The sequence below is a fragment of the Elgaria multicarinata genome, chromosome 4 (genome assembly GCF_023053635.1).
Source record: "Elgaria multicarinata webbii isolate HBS135686 ecotype San Diego chromosome 4, rElgMul1.1.pri, whole genome shotgun sequence".
NCBI lineage: Eukaryota > Metazoa > Chordata > Lepidosauria > Squamata > Anguidae > Elgaria > Elgaria multicarinata.
This window is the reverse complement of record NC_086174.1, coordinates 77,089,177-77,108,826: the sequence shown is the minus strand read 5'-3', so window position 1 is coordinate 77,108,826 and position 19,650 is coordinate 77,089,177. Positions and strand designations below refer to the sequence as shown.

Genomic DNA, 19,650 nt, shown 5'->3' with positions numbered 1-19,650 from the left:
TGACAGTAGTTCTCTTTCTGCTAATAAGAAATGTGGTTGAATTTGAGAGCTTGTTTTTCATGTTGCTAAAACACATTTTTGAGAAAAGCATGCCAAAATGAAACATTGGCTTGAAATAGTTTTTTCTGATATTGGTATGTGAAATAGGCATCATGAATGTAAAGTGGATTTCATAAAGTCTGAAGAGACTTAAAGCTGAAATATCTACATTTTCAGCTTTTATATTCTGAAGTATAAGTATATTCAAACACTTAGCAAGTATAGCATTCCTGAGCATGTTTCTTGTTAAAATTAGTACCACCCAAAGCTGCTACTCTGGTCACTTATAGTCATCGAAGACTATTACTTACAGTAAGTGTTCCTGGTAGTAACAGATGCTGGATGGAGCTGCCTAGGATTGCCGCCATTACCCATTTGTGCTGGGTTTAGAAAGCTCTGAATTGAGCATAAATGGGGAGAGAAGTTCACTGGAGAAGCCAGACAGTTCCGTGCAATGCACAGTGCTGTTTAGCCTTGTCCTCCCCATTTGTCCTATGTTTATTGGCTGCTTTGCTCACAGCCCCACCCCACACTTGTCCTCAGGATTTTTCAAAATGATAACCTTCCAGGAACAGGACCTGCCGTAAGTCTTTAGCAGATACTGTGGAACAAGGCTGGTATCCAAAGAGCGTTGTTATGCACATCCTAAGGTGGGGCATTCTCACTGTGGTATTTATTTGTTCCCTTGATCAGACTACCACATTGTGTTACAAACTGCTTGGAAAGTCCGCACAGTTTCAGAAGCTTGTGATGGGAGATGGGGTGGGCGGGAGAAGAAACACAAAACCCACTGAGCATGCAGAACTAGTTGCACAGTCCTTTAAATCCAGGTATATCTTGTTATATGCCTGTGTTACTAGAATAATGCTAGCTTGGTATTAAGTTTGAATCTCTGTTCTTAAGAAATCACAATGAGGCATAAGGGATATTATGTGTTCTTCAGGGACCTTTATTGAGCTTTATCTTTTACAGGCCGTTTGTATGCTATGCAGACAGGTATGAAGATTGATAGTAAAAACCCAGAGTGTCGCAAATTTTTATGCAAGCTCATGGATCAGCTTGAAGCTGTAAGTATATTTGCTGCTATAATGTTAATTGTTTTAAAAATATGAAGAAAATTGCGATATATCTGTCCTCGACTAAGTAGGAATGCAACTTGTATTTTCTTACTACAAAGGGCCACTTTCCTCATTATGCTTTTACTTGATGAGATGCACCTTTAGGTAGATAAGGAGTAAAACTGAGAGTGGTTTGCCATGTGTGCATGCACATATGTGATTTGCCAGTTCAAGCGACTGTTTTTTTGTTTTACTTTTCCCCTTTACAGTTTTCTATTCAGCATAATGTGTGAAGTGGCCCTCTTGAAACATGCTTCATTTGAATTTGATAAAACCCACACCACAGCAAGTTCCCCCTAACCCTTGAGGAGCTGGGGGGTGGGGACAGGGGTCAAGGGAGGGAGGAAATTGGTTTCCTCCAGCCTTGTTGTACGTATTGTGTTTATCTGGATCCAACTCACTGTTTTGTACCACCTAACCTAACACACAGCATTGCTCCCACGAGGAATGTTTTCTCTTTTCACTCAACAATATGTACAAAATTGTGACTTACAGCACCTTAGAATAAAAACTGTTAAGAGCAGAATCTCCATAGCATGGCAAGGAAAGAAAAGGCCTGCTCCCAGCACTGAAAATCTTCCTAATACACCTCTCAGATTTCTGTGATTTCAGCAGGCGTTGCTCACATGCTTTTAACTTATTTTAAATATACTTTTATAGCCCTAGGGCTAGAAATGTGATCATATAGTTCTGCATCCTTTGCCACCTTCTGCACTCCTATGTAACTTGCAGCACACACCTTTAAGTGACAAGGTCTATATAATGAATTAATACAGAAAGGATGTAAGATGTAGTGTCCTTTTAGTTTTGAAATAATGTCTTTGACAGTATGTGTTTTTTCCCTGTAGACTGATCTTCAGTAAACAGTAGTTTAGACATAATTATCTTAGTCAATAAACCAGAATCTAGTTTACTGGTTCAGACATCTTGGGAAACTGTAGTCAACTTTGACATCCTTCTCCAAGTCAGGTACACAAGGGAAAAAACAAAGAGAGAGCACACAAGATCATTCTTGAATGGATAAATGATTATTTATGGCCTGAGATTCTGCCTGAACTAGATTTTTGTATGTCAGGCCTGATATACCTCTGCATGCTAACAGTACCATTTGCTGTAGCAATGTTCATACTTAACTGTAGAAACATCAAATATCTCCTGTTTTGGCTACATTCTGGCTCAACTCAGATTATCCTACTGTTTGGAGGTTTGGTGCTGAAACTTACTTCAAAGTAACTATGTGTGTGTGATGCAGACTTGTCTGCTCCCTCTGCATCCTTTCTCCTTTTCTCCATTTCTTCTAATCTTGGTTTCTTAAGATATGTAAATAGGACAAACTATGATTAGTTCAATCGTCCAAAGTATGCTTTGCACATCCAATTCAAATCATGGTTTGGAGGTTCGTTATGGCTATATTTTGTTCATTTTGGACATCCCAAGAAACTATGGTTAGGTGAAAATCAGAAATGGAGGAGAGAATTGTTATGCAAGAAGTGGGGGAGGGGAATGAAAATGGAATGCATGACACATTTCTGATCCATAGTCTGGAATATCAGAATATAAACTAAACTGTGTGTTGCCAGTTTCATCAGCGTTACAGATGTCTGGCCTCTAAATGTTGTTAGCATACTCTTTCTTGGAAAATAGACTGCCATTCCCATGTTTTCTTTACAAACTTTTGGCAGCATAGGAAATATAAGGGTAGTCTAATATCCTTGGTTTTGTTTTGTAAGGATAACGAAGGTTTTCCTAAATGCCAACAGTAAGTCTATTCAGGTGCCCTAAATCCACCTGTTGTAACTGTAACAGTGTTATTTACTTTGCTGATTTTATTAGGAAACCTGAGGCTTCTTGTACTCTGTAACATCTTTGAAAAGAGGTCTTTGAATTGCAACACACCACTTGACTAAGCATTCCAGTAAATCTTCAGGTCACTGGAGCAGTTGGGTTGAACCAGGGACTCTCATTTCATTAGCTCTTTATTTATATGAAATGCTGCAAGCTGCTTCACAGGAGGAGACTATATAGCCCTGTTGACCTTCACTGGCAATGAAATGGGTTATGAATTAGATAGTGTTGAGTCCTTATAAAAAGTTTTATTTAGGGTGGGATAAGGAGGCAAAGCAGTGGTGATTCAGCCACAACTCTCACTGTGTAGCACAAAATGTTGTGTTTTTTTGAGAATCCTGAATATTTTTGCCTCATCTTTTTAAGTGTTCATACTTATAGAGTGAATCTAATTAAAAACATTAGGCAACAGAAAGAATATAAATGGTGATGAACAGGATTTTGTCATGATATCATGCTCATACTTCACAAACATCCACCTATGTTGCATGTGCTCCTTCCCATTTTTGCACTGCATGTCTAGTTGCCCATTAAACATATTCCCCAAAAGCACCCATTGTTTTTTTCAGTAAGAATAAAGCATATATTGCATGTTTGTTTAGTGGTGTTGGGGGAGCTCCCCCGGAAGAAATTTGGAGTGAGTATATGTTACACCTATGACATAGTTTCTGCCGATAACATTTGATAATGATGACTCATATGATAAGTGAGGCTGTGCTAATCCTGAATCAGTGCCTAAACTGGAATCCTGGCAAGATAGAAGCCCTGTGGGTGAGTGGATCCTGAGTCCAGAAGATAGGCTCATTGCCTATTCTGGATGGGGTTGCACTCCCTGTGAAAGATCAGGTTCGTAGTCTGGGGGTACTTCTAGATCCATCACTGTCGCTGGAGACTCATGTGGCCTTGGAGCTCAGAGTGCCTTCTAACAACAGGTGAGCTGCAGCTGTTCATCAGCTATGGATGGGGATACCTTGGTCACAGTGGTACAGGCACTAGTAACCGCAGGACTGGATTGCTGCAATGCACTCTATATAGGGCTGCTCTTAAGGCTGCTTCAGAAGCTGGAGGTAGTATACAATGCAGCAGCTTAGCTGTTGTTAGAAGCTGCTCCTTTTCAGCATGCAAGTCCTTAGCTAAGGGAACTGCACTGGCTGCCTAATCTCTACTGGGCCGGGTTTAAGGTTTTGGTATTAGAATATAAAGGCCTAAACAACTTGGGATCAGGATAACCAAGAAGGAATAATAAGAAGAAAGTGCCTTTTCCCCTATCAACCTGCCTGGACACTGAGGTCATCAAAAGGCACACTACTGGTTGTTCCGCATCAACCTATGGACCCAATTGGAGTCCACTCTGAGAAGAGCCTTTATTTATTTATTTATTACATTTCTATACCGCCCAATAGCCGGAGCTCTCTGGGCGGTTCACAAAAAAGTGTGTTGCCCCCTTTTCCATGGAAAGTGTGTTGCCCCCTTTAGTGTGTTGCCCCCTTTTCCATTGCACTGCCTGCCTCTGGAGGTCAGACAGGTGCCAACACTGTGTTGTTTCTGGTGCCTCCTGAGAACAGTTTTATTCCTGGAAGCCTTCCTTATCTGACTAGCCACAGTTTGACAGCCACAGTCTGACAGCCACAGTTTATTGGTAGTCTTTAAAAATCATATTTTTAAACATGATGTTTTATTTCTTTTATCTATATATAGTATGACCTTTTATTGTTCATTGCTCTGGAATCTGTTTAGATGAGGAACAGTATATAAATTCTGTAAATAAATAAGTAGCAAGAACCAGGATGCTCTTTTATGTTCAGGGTAACGTGTATGTTAAGGGTAACACGTAGATTTGCCCTGGACAAAACTGTTCAGATAGAGCAGGAACATAGCCAAATCAAATGAAAAGGCAAGGAGCTAGTTTGAGGCCCTTAGTTTGCTTTATCAGCCCTTGGTGAGAACTCCCAACAAAGCAAAAAGCCGTATAATTTTCACAATATTGTTGTATTTACACCCTCCATTCACACAGCATGGCTGCTTATAAACAGTGGTGGATGAAGTGCTGGATGCATATAAACAATGACTGGCTAAAATGTACTGATAGGAAAAGAGTGTGTAAGCCAGCATTATTCTGACTTTACTAGTCAAGAGATATGCAATAACTGGATTGAATCTGAGAGGTGTTTGTGGCTCTCTAGGGAGCTTCAAGCTATACATCTGAGAACTAGGAATATGAAATTGCATTTTAATTTCTGTGGGCTAGTAAATACCCATATACATCTCTGATATATATATTTTTTTCAGATGAAGAAGCAGTTGGGTGATAATGAAGCTATTACTCAGGAAATAGTTGGCTGTGCCCATGTGGAGAATTATGCATTGAAAATGTTTCTTTATGCAGATAATGAAGATCGAGCTGGGCAGTTCCACAAGTAAGTTGCAAAATAAGTGTAATATTTATTTATTATATTTATTTATTAATTACATTTCTATACCGCCCAATAGCTGGAGATCTCTGGGCGGTTCACAAAAATGAAAACATTCAAAATATAAAACAACAGTATAAAACCATAATATAAAATACAATATAAAACCTCAACCAGATAAAAACAGCAGCAATGCAAAATTACAAATTTAAAACACCCAGTTAAAATTTATTTACTGTAACATAATTGAGATAAATATAACCATGAAGCAATGTGGCCCTGCAGCCTGCCATCATGCACTTACTTATGTGTTGCAGAAGGTATGAAACTGACTCTGGCAAGCTAGTTTAGTGAACAGTCAACCACAAGGGTGCAGTAAGGAGATGCCAGTCTTCTGGGGTGGCTCTCTGTTTTTCTCTTCTAGCTTACGGGGAGAAAGTAACTCCTTTTTCACATTCAGTTATTTGAAAACGGTGCATGTATTTTTGTTTTTCAATCTTGTTAAGAAATTAAAATATTTTTCCCCTTCCAGAAATATGATAAAGTCTTTTTATACTGCAAGTCTTCTAATAGATGTCCTGACTGTGTTTGGAGAACTAACCGATGAGGTAAGTTATCCAGTTAAATAATATATATTAATCACATGACACAGAGGAACACATTTTTATCCCTAATCAGGCTAGTCACAAGTCAATTTTAGCTGGATTACAGACTTTCTATGTGAGAACATTTTGTAAGCCTGAATTGAGAGCTACTTTTAGGTCAGGTTCAGGCAGGCCAGTGGGATTTTTGACTTTGAACAGCAGACCCTCAGTTTACAAAGTGCTTTTGAAGGTGTTTGAAATTACATACAGTTTACTATGCATCTTGAGGAGCTGCTGTTTTGAGAAACAAGCCCTGCAGATCCCTTGCCTTGGCAGAACTTGTTGCATAGTTGCTTGAATCCTGGCATGATATTTTCTTCACAGAATAGAACAAAAAAATATTAGTTTTGATTAGCAGCAGAGGTCAATATCCATGAAAGCAGCCCATTCAATTGGTCTGAAATAAGGAAAGAAATAATCCTGGATTATCTACACTTCTCAGAATGGGTCATATTTGTAGTTTAAGTTAAGTGAAGTTTATGTAGTTAATGAACTGAATGAAATGAAACAAAGTGACAATTTTAGTTGCTTGGTAATGATACAGTTGTTTTGCTTTTTCATTGTGTATTAAAGAAATGCTACTACGTGAGTGGATGAGAATCCAAAGTTCTATGAAAAATATAACCATAGTCCACTAAACTGCTGTCTTCATATTTGCTCTGATTTTTAACCCAAAGGCACCAAGAAAATCATCTTCCTCTTGTAAAGTATAGACTTGTACTGCAATCCTATGCATGTTAAGACTAACTGTCTAAATATGCATTGGCTTGTACACAAATGTAGTTTACAGTTTGGTTATTTGTTCATCATGTTCTGTGCTCTGAACTTTTTGAAATCTATAAAAATTCCAAAATTATATAGTTTAGATTTTAATAATGTTATACATCTTAATATGTAATGAAAAAGCAAAACAACTGTATCATCACTAAACAACTAAAACTGTCATTATGGTTCATTTCATTCAGTTATGCTAGTTGGATGTGAAGAAGAATTGTTGATAATTTCACTTGCATTTAACTTACCTGTAAGCTATTGAAATTTTCTTTTCAGGGAAGAGTTGGAAAAAGGAAGCATTGTAGTGGAAATGAAATAAATCTGCAAAGAGATGTTGCTGATGTAATGTAGAATCATGGTTTAGGGATCAGGAATAAGCCATAGAATCTTGCAGTGGGATGACTCTTTCTAGTGTTCTAACTAGGACTAGCAGTGGGCATATATAGTGACAAACCAGGAATATGACGGTGGAGGAATATGTATGTAAGAACAATGGGGCAGAACAGAGGTAGTGTGTGATCCTGGAGCTTGCACTATGTCTACACTGTGGAATAGTGGTCATGAGGGTTTTGGGAAAGGAAAGTGAGTTACTATTTCTGTACAGCCAGCTACTTCTGTTTCCCCAGTTAAAAATAAAACATTACTGCTCGTCTTCAGAAAAAGTAGAACTGTAAAGCTTTAATTATAATATAAACTTAGGAGACACGTAATGTGCATATTTAAAAATAAAAATAACATGACAGACACAAACAGAAGTTAGGCTTGTAAGTCTGTTGCTTATGTCATAAATTGGCTCATTTCTTAACTGTTGGCCGCCACTAGGACTGTTTTCCAGAAAATCACATTTGAGACTCAAAGCTGTAAAGCAGCTTTGAGAAACTTGTTGGAACTACAGAATAACATATATCCTATGATAAACCTTGTTTCCTGGGTACTTTAAATGATAGGCCATGGCCACCTTGTGCAAGGTCCTGAAAGGGCCCAGAGATCCAAGAAAAATATGGCAGATTTAATCTGGTTATGTTAATAATGGCAGATGTGTTGAATCATGCTACATGCACTGTTTTTGACTAACTTTTTTGAGTCTTATGCTGCTTTTGCTGGAAGATCCCAGTGATTGCAAAGGAGAACTTGGCGGCCTACTTACAACTTGTCCTTATTAAATGGCCCACCCCTGCTTTTAAATAACTGGAGTAAATATAATTTTAAGCAACACAGTTTTTTTTAAATTTAAACAAATATTCTTTATTTTTGCTGAACAGGATTAGAGTTAAGTATGTCTAATAAAAGGGGGGAAAGGAAACCATCATAAAGACTTCTTTAAAATAAGAATCTGTGCCAACTTCTCCATTGGTTTCTCTTCCTTACACATGTTATGCAGAAGGTTTAGTCTGGGACGTGCTGGAACAGATAAATTCTAAACAAGATGTTCCATTTTCTGGCATCTTCCTTTCGGAAAATAAAATTGAAGGAATTGTGCAAAATGGATGAAATTAGAGGCCATGGAAAAGAATGCCAGAAATGTTGAAAGCTTTGTACAAAAATAATAAAATTCATAAAGTTCATGTAGGCGAATTTCAAAGCTTAGTCAAAGGGAGTTCTGGAATGCCTGTAAAATTAGTGGAATCCATTTTACAGTAATTTACATCCCAGAAGCAGGATACATGAGCCTGTTTTAATTTATAAAAAAAAAGCTCTTGAGATTGAACAGCATATTTTCAGTGAATATACTTAACATATCCTGACAAAAACTACAGTCAGAAATTAAAATGGTTAGTATAACTACATTATACTTTCCTGTTAGAAAAAGGAATGGTATTAGAATACTGCTTCTTTATACCACTTTCAGATCATTTAAAGTTCATGCTTCATAGCTTTATTTTGCCTGTTCAGAAAATATGCATAGATACACTAGTCTCTTCGTCCAGCACCTTTCTGAGGCCAGAGAATTTATTCCCACTGAGATTCAAAGTTGTGATCTTCCCTCCCCGGCAGCCACAAATGTTCCAAGGAACGAATAACCCAGCATCCGTAAGAACTTGATTCTATTCCTGCTATTGTGGCTGTTTCCTGTTTAAAATTTATCTGAACAGTTTTGTCCAGGACAAACACCTTCTGGATAGTAAAAATTGTGGAAAACTATGAACTGTCTGTACTGTTAGTTGCTAAAGAACAGTGAGAGCAAAGGAAAGAGAGAGAGAAGCTTCACTAATGTCCTTTGTCCAGGTGCCATTGATTATTAGATAGTAGCAGCATATTGCAGTCCTAAAGTTTGAAGTTTTTTATGTGTGGTGCTGGTTGTTTCCTTAAAATATGGTTATCTGCATGGGAGAGAGGATATGGGGCCAAGTGGGTGGACTTGTCGGGGGTCTAATTAGTATGGTTATGGATCAAGAGAGATATGGCATTGGGAGGAGGGCTAGACAGGTTAGAGGAACACAGTCTAGACATAATGGCTATGTCATGTTCCAGCCCTCCTCATCTGCAGCTTTGATGGTTGCCCTTGGGTCTCTGGATGCTGCTTTTAAATGACAGATCAATTCAAAATAGGACCTCTCTTATCCATAATTTAATAGTGGATCAGGCAGCTGATCTAGCATGGGTGGGTGAGCAGGGAGGAGTTTGTCTCAGCTTTGCCCATTGGGTACTTCATCATCAGAGTAGACTTGAGGGCTACGTAGTGGAGTGGGGGCAGTTGCTCTAATCTGTAGGAATTTCGTCTTCCTCTGCAGGCTCCTGGTTCATCTAACTATTGATTTGGAGTGTTTGCACTTTGTATTGGGCCAGATTAGTGATTCTGTTGGTGTACTGCCCACCTCACTGCTCAACAGGTTCCCTGAGTGAATGAAGTTGATCTTGGGTATATTGTTGAGGTCGCCTAGACTGTTAGTTGTGGGAGATGTCAGCATTCATGATGAGGGAATCTTGCCTGGGACAGCTCAGGATTTCATAGTCTCCCTGACAACTATGGGACTGTCCAATGTGTCATCAACCCAGCGCATGTAGCAGGGCATACTCTAGACTTGTCTTTTCAACTAAACATAGAGATGATGTTCTGAAGACAGATCATCGCCTGCTGAGTTTAGACTTAAAGCAGCTTTTCCCCTCTTCAAGATGGGGGGACCTATTAAGATGGACTGCCCCTGGAGACTAATGGGTCCAGAGGGCTCTGGGGAGGTTTCTGGCTGATATAGCTGGCTCTCTTATTGAAACCCTGGTTGATCTTGAGAATGCAGAAATGATCCCAGCAGTTGACACGATTGCTCCTGAGAGCCCTCTGCATAGTAGAGCTCATACTATTCCATGGTATACCCTCTAGCTGAGAGCGATGAAACAAAAATGGAGACAGCTTGAGTGCAGAAGGAAAAGTACTCCTAGTGAATGCAGTCAAACACTGGGGTGTGCCTGTGGTAAGGTGTATTCAGACGAAGGAAAGACAGCAAAGAAACAACATCTTGCTGCCTCTATTGAATCCTCTATATTACACCCAATGGAGCTTTTCAGGGTCAACTGGGGGCTATAACATGTCAGCCCTAAGCACATTGACCTCCTGTAATATAGTTGCTAGTCACTTCCAGGATAAAATCTCTTTCATCTGTCAGGACTTAGACTCCAGTATTATAGCAGGTGAATCAGGTGAGGTATCCAAGAAACAACCATGTCTAGTTTTCTTGGATGAATTTCAGTTTGCACAGCTTGAGAATGTTCATGAAACCACTTCCATATTGGATCCTTTCCCTCTTGGCTTACAGAAATCAGCAAGGAGGGAACAGCAAGTCTCGAGCTCCCTGAAAGCGAAAGGGAGTGGTCTCGAGCTTTCTGAAGAGATAGTGGTGAGACCACTCCTGAAGAAATCCTTCCTAGATCCAAAAAATCTTAGTAATTTTAGGCCATTGGCAAATGTTCCATTCCTAGACAAGGTCCTTGAGCTGATCGCTGGAAACCCAATTCCAGACTCTCTTGGACGAGACAGATTATCTTGAGCTATTTCAATTGGAGTTCAGTCCGTGTTTTGGCACAGAAACAGCCTTGGTCACCTTGTATGATGACCTATGTCAGGAGAGAGACTGGAATGTGACCATATTGCTTCTCCTTAAACTCTTGGTGGCTTTCAATACTATTCATCGTGGTATCCTTCTGAGACGACTGAATTGGGATTGGGAGGTACTGTGTTGCAGTGGTTTCGTTCCTACTTGGAGGGTTGGCTCCAGAAGGTGGTGCTTGGGGAGTGTTGATCAGCCATGTGGATTCTCCAGTTTGGGGTTCCACAGGGGTTTTGTCCCCCATGCTTTTCAACATCTACAGGAAACAGTTGAATGCATTCATCCAGAGTTTTGGAGGTCATTGTCATCAATCTTCTGATGACATGCAGCTCTGTTTCTCCTCATCTTCATCAGGTGAGGCAGTGGATGTGCTAGATTGGTGTTTGACTGTAACAGTGGACTGAATGAGGGCTAACAAAATGAAATCTAATCCAGACAAGACTGAGATGATGTTAGTTTGTGGTTCTTCTAACCAGATGGAGGGTTCTCACCCTGTTCTGGATAGGGTTACACTCCTCCTTGCAGGAGCAGGTTCATAGCTTGGGGGATCTCCCGCAGCCATCTTGTTTCTTGAGAGTCGGGGGGCCTCGGTGGCATGACTGCCTTCTACCAGCTTCAGTTGGTGGCCCAGCTGTGCCCCTATCTGGACAGGGATAACCTGGCTTCAGTTGTCTATGCTCTGGTAACCTCCAAATTAGATTACTGCAATGTGCTCTACGTGGGGCTGCCTCTGAAGATGATTGAGAAGCTACAGCTTGTGCAAAATGCAGCAGCTAGACTGATAACAGGGACAAGAAGTGACAAACATATAAGACTGACCCTGGCCCACATGCAGTGGCTGCATGTATGTTTCTAAGCCTGATTTAAGGCGATGGCTTCTTCTGACATGAATCCACCCATACTCTGTTTTCTGCATCCAATGTAGGGAGATTCGGAAGCATAAGATAAGCTTTTGATCAGGTCTTACGGTTGATTGTTTATAATTGTTTTTAGATGCATGTTGCCTATGTATATGCTGTCTATGTGTTTTTATGTAAATGGTTTTATACTTTGTGTAATGTAAACTGCCCAAAGAGCTTCTGCTAAGGGGAGGAATAGAAATGTACATCATCATGGAGGATGATGATGTGCTGGAAAAGAAACATGAATTAGCTGGCCAAAAGAAATTGTAAGTTGCTAAGGGTATGACTCAAAATGACTGCAGGGAAGTGAGACTCTGGGCCTCATTCTATGACTCTTCAAGATAATACATTTATCAGCTAAATTTGGATTTAGAAAATCATCAGCATAAAACAACTGGTGAAAGGTGACTTTCTACCTCACCCTGACTCCCCAAAAGAGTTAGGGTCCCCTCTTGAATAGGGCAGGTTGTGCAGGGAGCTGAGAACGAAGGGGGGAATCATAAAAAAAAAAAATCTGGTGGAGACATGTTCCACAAGCAGAATTAGTATAATCAGCATGTTCTATTCCTTGAGAATTCTCAAATTAATGTCAGTTATGTCATAAGTAAACATCAAGAAATATAGTACCTTCATATCCAGGCATTAATACCTGTATTCTAGTCTCTTTTTGTAGACTTAAACAGCAATATACCTTTGATTATGTGCTTAACAGCTCTCTTGGGCAACAGAAAATGTTTGTTTGTTTGCTTGTTGCATTTTTATACTGACCAATAGCCAACACTCTCTTTTAGAATATTGTATTGATTTCTTGGAAATTTACAGAAGCATATATACGTTATTAAGCAACAGAGGCAGTAGTTTGAGCTTCCTGGTTTTATAAAAATGTGTTTTGAGTGTGGTAGTTTCCTGTTAAGTAATTGGTAATAAATTTTGTTTTACAGACAATATGTGCTTTACAGCTTGAGAATTTGGGTTTTTTATTGTCTGTAAACTGTGTTAATAAATATGTAGGTGCTATATATTTAGATGAGGAATAGAATTTGGGCACAATCCAGAATATGTTAGTCACAGTGTGATCCCACTGGAATCAATGGAATGGAGTTTAGCCATTTGGCTGAATCTAAGTAAGTGATTCAACACTAAGAACATTTCTCTGAGCAACAATAGAAGGAGCTCAGTTCCAAAAAGTTATACACAGTAACATATAAGATACTTAGTATTCCTTGGCAAGCTATTTCAAATTAATGTTTGTATGGTTCTTATTTCAGATTTTGTAGGGGCTTTTGTTTTTTAATTGTTCTCCAACATATTAATGATGTGCTATGAATGAAGAATAATTGAAATAGAGTTTTTAACATGTGAAAATTATTATGTACTTGTATCTTTGGCCATCACACATTTACTCTTATGTCTCCACCTCCGCTAATGAACACTTGTGACTGCAAAGATTGAGAGGATTGAAGCAGTGACCTGCAAACTCTTGGTTTATTTAGCTTATGGTTTGTTGTCCTACCCAGAGATTATTTTCTCAGCCCTTGGGTTGTTTCCCTTCTCATTTTCCCACTTCTTCCCTGTATCCCAAATGCCTTTGTGGTGCTGGAGAAGTGGCTGGGGTTTTTTTAGTACACATGCTTGCTACCTCTGTAGCTTGGCAAAACAACCTGTGAACAACCTTCAGTTCTGGGTTCACACATAATGACAACACATGGTTTAAAGAACCCAGAAGGCTGGTTCACGTGACATGGTGCATTAATTAATCCACATTTAGCCCCAGTGCATGTGGTAACCATTTGAATATGTGATCTCCAATCTCAATAGCCCACCATATTGTGCAAATTTGGTCACAACCCAATAAGAAACGATAGGATCTCTTTCTGGGTTGTTTGTGGTTGATATATCATGGTTTGTTAGAGTGACTAGATTCACACTAAGACAACCTAGATTTCAACCCATGGGTTAAATAAACCATCGCCTGGTTTGCTCATAATGATAATCCACGGTATGGGTTGAATCATGGGCACGTGAACACTGCATTATGGTTTAACCACAAATAATCCAAAGTTCACAATCCAGCAATAGCCATGGGCTCTCTTCCTGTGTTACTTGTCATTAACAACCAAAAATTAAATCATACTACAGCGTTCACACATAATGACAACAAACAATTTCAACAACAACCCATAGTCTGGCTTGTCATTATGTACGAACTAGTGTGAAACAGGATCTGTGATATATCACATTCAGATATAATGTTCTTTCTAAACATTTGGCATTTCCTATCCTAAAAACACTTAATTTCAAGTAAGTACTATTAAAATCAGAAATCAAAGAACATATTATTATTATTATTATTATTATTATTATTATTATTATTATTATTATTATTATTTCTATACCGCCCCATAGTCAAGGCTGTCTGGGCAGCTTACATTGGTTAAAAACATTAAACATTAAATTACAGTAAAAACATTAAAATACATTATACAAGTTTAAAAACCGTTTACATAAAACACAAATTCACACAAAACTTTCAATATGAGTTATTTTCATGTTTAAGGTGGCAAGTAGCTCTCTCTTTATATATGACAGATATTTAGCATCTGTTTCAAGAGCACTTATTCCCAAAATTTCTGGAAATATCTACAAATGTATATTAAATACTTTTCATTCCATGTATGCATAATTTCTTATAAAGCCTTAGAGCACTATACAAATAGGAAAACAAATTTCCATCTTTGGGAGAAGGGGATAAATATATTTACAAACTCTTTGCAGCTTTGTATTTATTTAATTTTACTTGGTCACATTTTAATGTTTGCTGTTTTGCAATGTGTTTTTTATTGTGTAGAATTTTATTAAGTTGCCTTGGGCACTTAGTGGAAAGTTGTGATATAAATACTTTAAAGAAAATAAAAGTAAATTTCTGTGAAAATGTGAATTGGAAGATCAGTAAGAAGTAGTAGTGATTCCTCTTTCACAGAAGCAGAAGAATAGCAAAGTAGGTAATAGTATAAATATTGACATTTTAAATATTCCTTTACTTTCCTTAGCTTTTTGGTTCCAAACGCTGCCAGACTAAGAAATCAAGGCATTTAAATAATTATACATTTCAAGGCATTTACATAATTACACATTTCTCACTTTTTTTTCTAGAATGTTCAACACAGAAAATATGCCAGATGGAAGGCAGCATATATTCATAATTGTCTAAAGGCTGGAGAGACTCCACAATCTGGACCTATTGGCATGGAAGGGGAATGTGAGTAACCATTTTAGTACTTCAACTATTGCTTACATATTAAATTCATTGGGCTAAATCCAGAGTTCCTATGATCAGAACTCCACTTATGTAATGAGTAATGCCTCCTGCAGGAGGAAGGATGGACAGGCATTTTTCACTGATTCCCTTCTTTCTATGCCCCTTGAAAATCTGCTCCGGAGGCTTGGCGATCCTCCACAACTGTGTAGGAAGTAGTACTGTAGGAGCTGCAGGAGAAGGAAGAATTAGCAAAAATTGGCTCTTCCTTTCTCTAGTAGGACCCTCTGTTAGATCTTACTCTCTTCTGAATTAAAAACTTAATCAACTGACATTTCTTCAAAAGGATACTAGTGCTGCTATCTTCTTGTCAGTGTGAATCTAGTTTCATAGAGGAGTTCTGCTTTTTATTTCTACCCCCCCCATCTCACCTCCCCATCATGTTTTTTCAGAATAAATTCCATAGGGTGAAATAATAGTAGACACCAGCAAGAGTATATGTCATTCAGCTAACCATTAAGTATTTAGCCTTCTTTTTGAATATTCATGACAGTCTGGCTCCTTAGATGAATATGTTTGCACCTACAACATTGGTTCAGCATGTATAATTCCTTGGCTGGCTTTAAAAATGAGATCCTACTTTTGTGCATGTGCACACGCACACCAAGTTGATTTATACACTTAATTCCCCATGTTTGTAGTAGATCTTAGAGCATTGAATCAGGCTGGTGAAACTGTGGCTTCAGAGTATATTTCCTGGATGATACTTGGGTATATTACTGCTGTGGAATATTTGTGCTTATGGATGGTGATCTCAGTAAGAAGTGAAGCAAGAAAAACTGGCCCTGCATGATTTTTAAAGTAAAGATAATAAAACAAAGCGATTAAGATTTCAGATCTTCTCACACGTTAAGGTAACTAAACATTACTGCTCAGTAAGTACTAAAGCACACCTCTTCTGTATAAGGAGGACCTATTCCACCTGTAGTGCTGGGGTAGCAATCATTCAACTTGCACTGATAGGTGTTTGCTTCTGTCATTGCTGTAACATTACTCAGCTCATAAATAGACATACAGGTAAAACACTACTCCAAGAATACTTCATCACATATAAATGCATTTATTTTGTTTGTCATTCCATTCGCATAGAGCGCTAGCATGCCAGCAATTAGTGGTTTGAATGGATGCACTATTAATGTGCTAACTTGACTCATAAACAATAAGTGTATTTAAATATAGCATGGAATGCTTACATTACCTGTTTGGCCCATAGTTGTGTAAGGACACTTATATCTTCCTGCTCTTGTGTGGGATACAATGACTTCACATCATTTCATTTCATTTCTATACCACCCAATAGCTGAAGCTCTCTAGGCAGTTTATAGCAATTCATAAGAATATAGAATACAGCATAATTTAAATATCCAAAATTTGAAACAATTTAGTCAGCTGAAAACCATTTCAATAATTAATACATTTCATTTCATAAGAGCAGATGGGATACATTTATAGGAAATACCAAATATTCTGCAAACATGCTCCAGCTCTATTTAATAGTCACCAGAGGGGGCTGTGTAGTCTGACAGGTGGCACACTTTCCAGGCAAGTTTAATTAATTACTCCTACTCTGAGAGGCATCCCATCACCCCTGGAATATTTCAGCCCCCTTCTCAGAATTACTGGCTTGCTTGCTTTAAAGTAACCCTAAAACTCTTGAAAGTTGCAAAAAGAAAGATACAGGCAGTATTCTACCCAATTGCTCAGTTTAAAGTCGGCCAGCTGCCACTTTGCATCCACAGGCCAGTTTTCTGTTCTGTGGAAGCAAAGGTGCTGATATGACTGATGAGTATTGATCTTAGGGCTGTGCATGGACCCTCCAACCTGCTTCAGAGGCTGATTCGGAGATTCAGATTCCGTCCCAATCCTCCTTGTATCCAAACTGGCCTAACAGTCATAACATTTTTAGTTTTTATGATAAATACATGAAATCTGGAGATCTGGCAGCCCCTGTAGAGGTGATTGAACCTGCCAAATTTCAGACAGGTACAGTGGCTTTTGTGCTAGCCACAGATAAAATTTGTTCTTTTCTTTTTTAAAAAAGAAAATCTATCAAAGCAAAGAACCATATTTTTTAGGGGTGTGCATGGACCCCCCGATCTGAAAATTTCGGATTAGCCCACTCCACGCCGCTCCGCCCATACTCCGCTCCTCCGCCGCGGAGCTCCAGCTCCGAATCGGAGCTCCGCAGTGGAGGGGAGTGGCGCCAGGTAAGGCCCCCCTCCCTCCTCTCCCTTACCTGCAGAGACCAAGGGGGAGGGGGGCCTTATTTATTTTTTTAAGGATTTTTATGCCGCTATTCAGCCAAATAAGGCTCTCACGGCGGCTTACAAAAGTATTTCTTGACAGTCCCTGCCCACAGGCTTACAATCTAAAAGACATGACACAAAAGGAAAAGGGATTGGGAGGGAGGAGGAGGAGGAGGGGGGAAAGGAAAGCAAATTCAGGCACTACAATCTTAGTTGGAAAGTTCAGCAGTTACAGATGACAGCAGGAGGGAGGGGGCTCTCAGCTGGAGCTGGACCCAGGCACGGTGGAGAGGTGCCTGGCTGCTGCTTCCTCCCTCACTGGTGGCCTCTGCAGTGACAGTTGGTAGCAGGAGGGAGGGGGCTCTCAGCTGGAGCTGGACCCAGGCACGGTGGAGAGGTGCCTGGCTGCTGCTTCCTCCTTCACTGATGGCCTCTGCAGAGACAGTTGGTAGCAGGAGGGAGGGGGCTCTCAGCTGGAGCTGGACCCAGGCACGGTGGAGAGGTGCCTGGCTGCTGCTTCCTCCCTCACTGGTGGCCTCTGCAGAGGCCTTACCTGCGTCTGTCCACGGTCCCTCGGCTTCTTCAATTGCCTAGACTTCCTGGTTGAGCCGTGGGCTCAATTGAAGAAGCCGAGGGACCGCAGACGGACGCAGGTAAGGGAGAGGAGGGAGGGGGGTTTACCGGGCCCTGCCGCCGTTGCCGCCCGTGCAGCGACTGCAGCAGAGCCCGGTAAGCGACCAAGGGGGAGGGGGCCTTACCTGCGTCCGTCCGCGGTCCCTCGGCTTCTTCAATTGAGCCCGCTGCTCAACCAGGAAGTCTAGGCCGCACTTGCGGCCTAGACTTCCTGGTTGAGCCGCAGGCTCAATTGAAGAAGCCGAGGGACCGCGGACGGACGCATGTAAGGGAGAGGAGGGAGGGCCCGGTAAACCCCACTTACCTTTCTGGCAGAGCTCCGGATCAAGGCGAAGGATCCGCCTTCTCCTCGATGCTCTTCGCCACGCTCTGCCGGCCCCCCAATCTACTTCGCCTCCACCTTAAGGGTAGGCGAAGCCCCCTGCTCCGCTCCTGCTTCTCCAGTTCGAGGAGAAGCGGAGCACATCCCTAGTATTTTTTTGTGCTTTTGTGTTATGCTGCTTTTGTGTTAGCCAGGCAAAACATTTCCTTTTCTCAAAAACTAAAAAGGTAAAAACAAAACAAAACTGCCAAGCATGCAGGGAATTAGAAATTCTAATCAGAAGGTGTTCAAGGTGACAATTAGGAGGTCACTATCCCTAATCTCTGGTGTAGGTTTTTGAAGTGCAAGACCACCCCTCTCCTCTAGTATTTTCCTTTCGTCTGTCCTGAATCTGATGCTGTTCAGCTTCACTGTATGCCTTGAGATTCTCATTAAGGAAAGAAAAAGTTAAACCTCCCTTTGGCTACAATACACATTGACTGGAACAAAGTCATTTTATATGGATCTAAGTCATAGCCACCAGCAATCCCAGCCACACACCACTCAGGTGGGCATGTTCAAGGCTGGCACATTCCCCCTGGCAGTGGATGTCACTGCTGAGGCTCAGTTCTTCCCTCCCAACCCTTCCTCTCCCCCTCCCTACTTTTAGCAACTTCTTACATTTCCCAGACAAGAGGTCTTGGCTTCAGAATTGTCTGAAATGATCCAAAATGCTTCAAATCAACCTGAACGCTTTGGACTAATCTGGACCCACTTCTGATTCAGACTGAATCACCCCGCTTAGGTTTGGAATTTGGATCTGGAACTGAAGCAGTGCACAACCCTAATTAATCTTCGTTTTATTCCATGGCATATACTGGGCAATAAAGGAGGGAGGATTTCTATACTTGCCTCCCTTGTTAATGAGAACAGCTATTTTAATTCCCAATTGGCCATGGCTATGTTATCTTGGCTGGTGGCATTTGATTTTCTTGGTCTGAGAGCAAATTGCTGAGTGTTTTACACTTAACATTTAGTTATAATAACTTGAAAAGTTTTTTATTAGACTATTGTATTTATGCATTTACTATTTTGCATTGACTTGGGAAACCTTCAACTCTACACTTTCAGAATTATAACTAAAAAAAGGAATTGATATTTAGAATATCTAGGCTATCATTTTGCTTTCTATTTTTACTCTATAGGATAGAAACAAGTAAAATAAGTTTTAAAGAATGTTTTTCAGGTTGTATTGTATGCAACATATAATCCACAACTTTTAGGGTTTTATGGTGCCAAAGTTCATATGGAAATGTATTCGTATTCCAAAATACCCAAAGATCTTCTCATAATTCTTGCTTTGTGCATTTGGGAAAGA

The 19,650-nt window shown here is 40.0% G+C and overlaps 1 protein-coding gene across 2 annotated transcripts in view; it reads left to right on the top strand.

Moving 5' to 3' along the window:
* Positions 1-19,650, top strand: part of VTA1 (vesicle trafficking 1) — a 36,434-nt gene that overhangs the window by 7,872 nt on the left and 8,912 nt on the right. For both annotated transcript variants that reach the window (XM_063124594.1, XM_063124593.1), the window contains exons 2-5: positions 1,012-1,106; positions 5,292-5,419; positions 5,946-6,021; positions 14,930-15,035. In XM_063124594.1, coding sequence (XP_062980664.1) covers positions 1,012-1,106; positions 5,292-5,419; positions 5,946-6,021; positions 14,930-15,035 — 405 coding nt within the window. The remainder of the gene's footprint in view (positions 1-1,011; positions 1,107-5,291; positions 5,420-5,945; positions 6,022-14,929; positions 15,036-19,650) is intronic.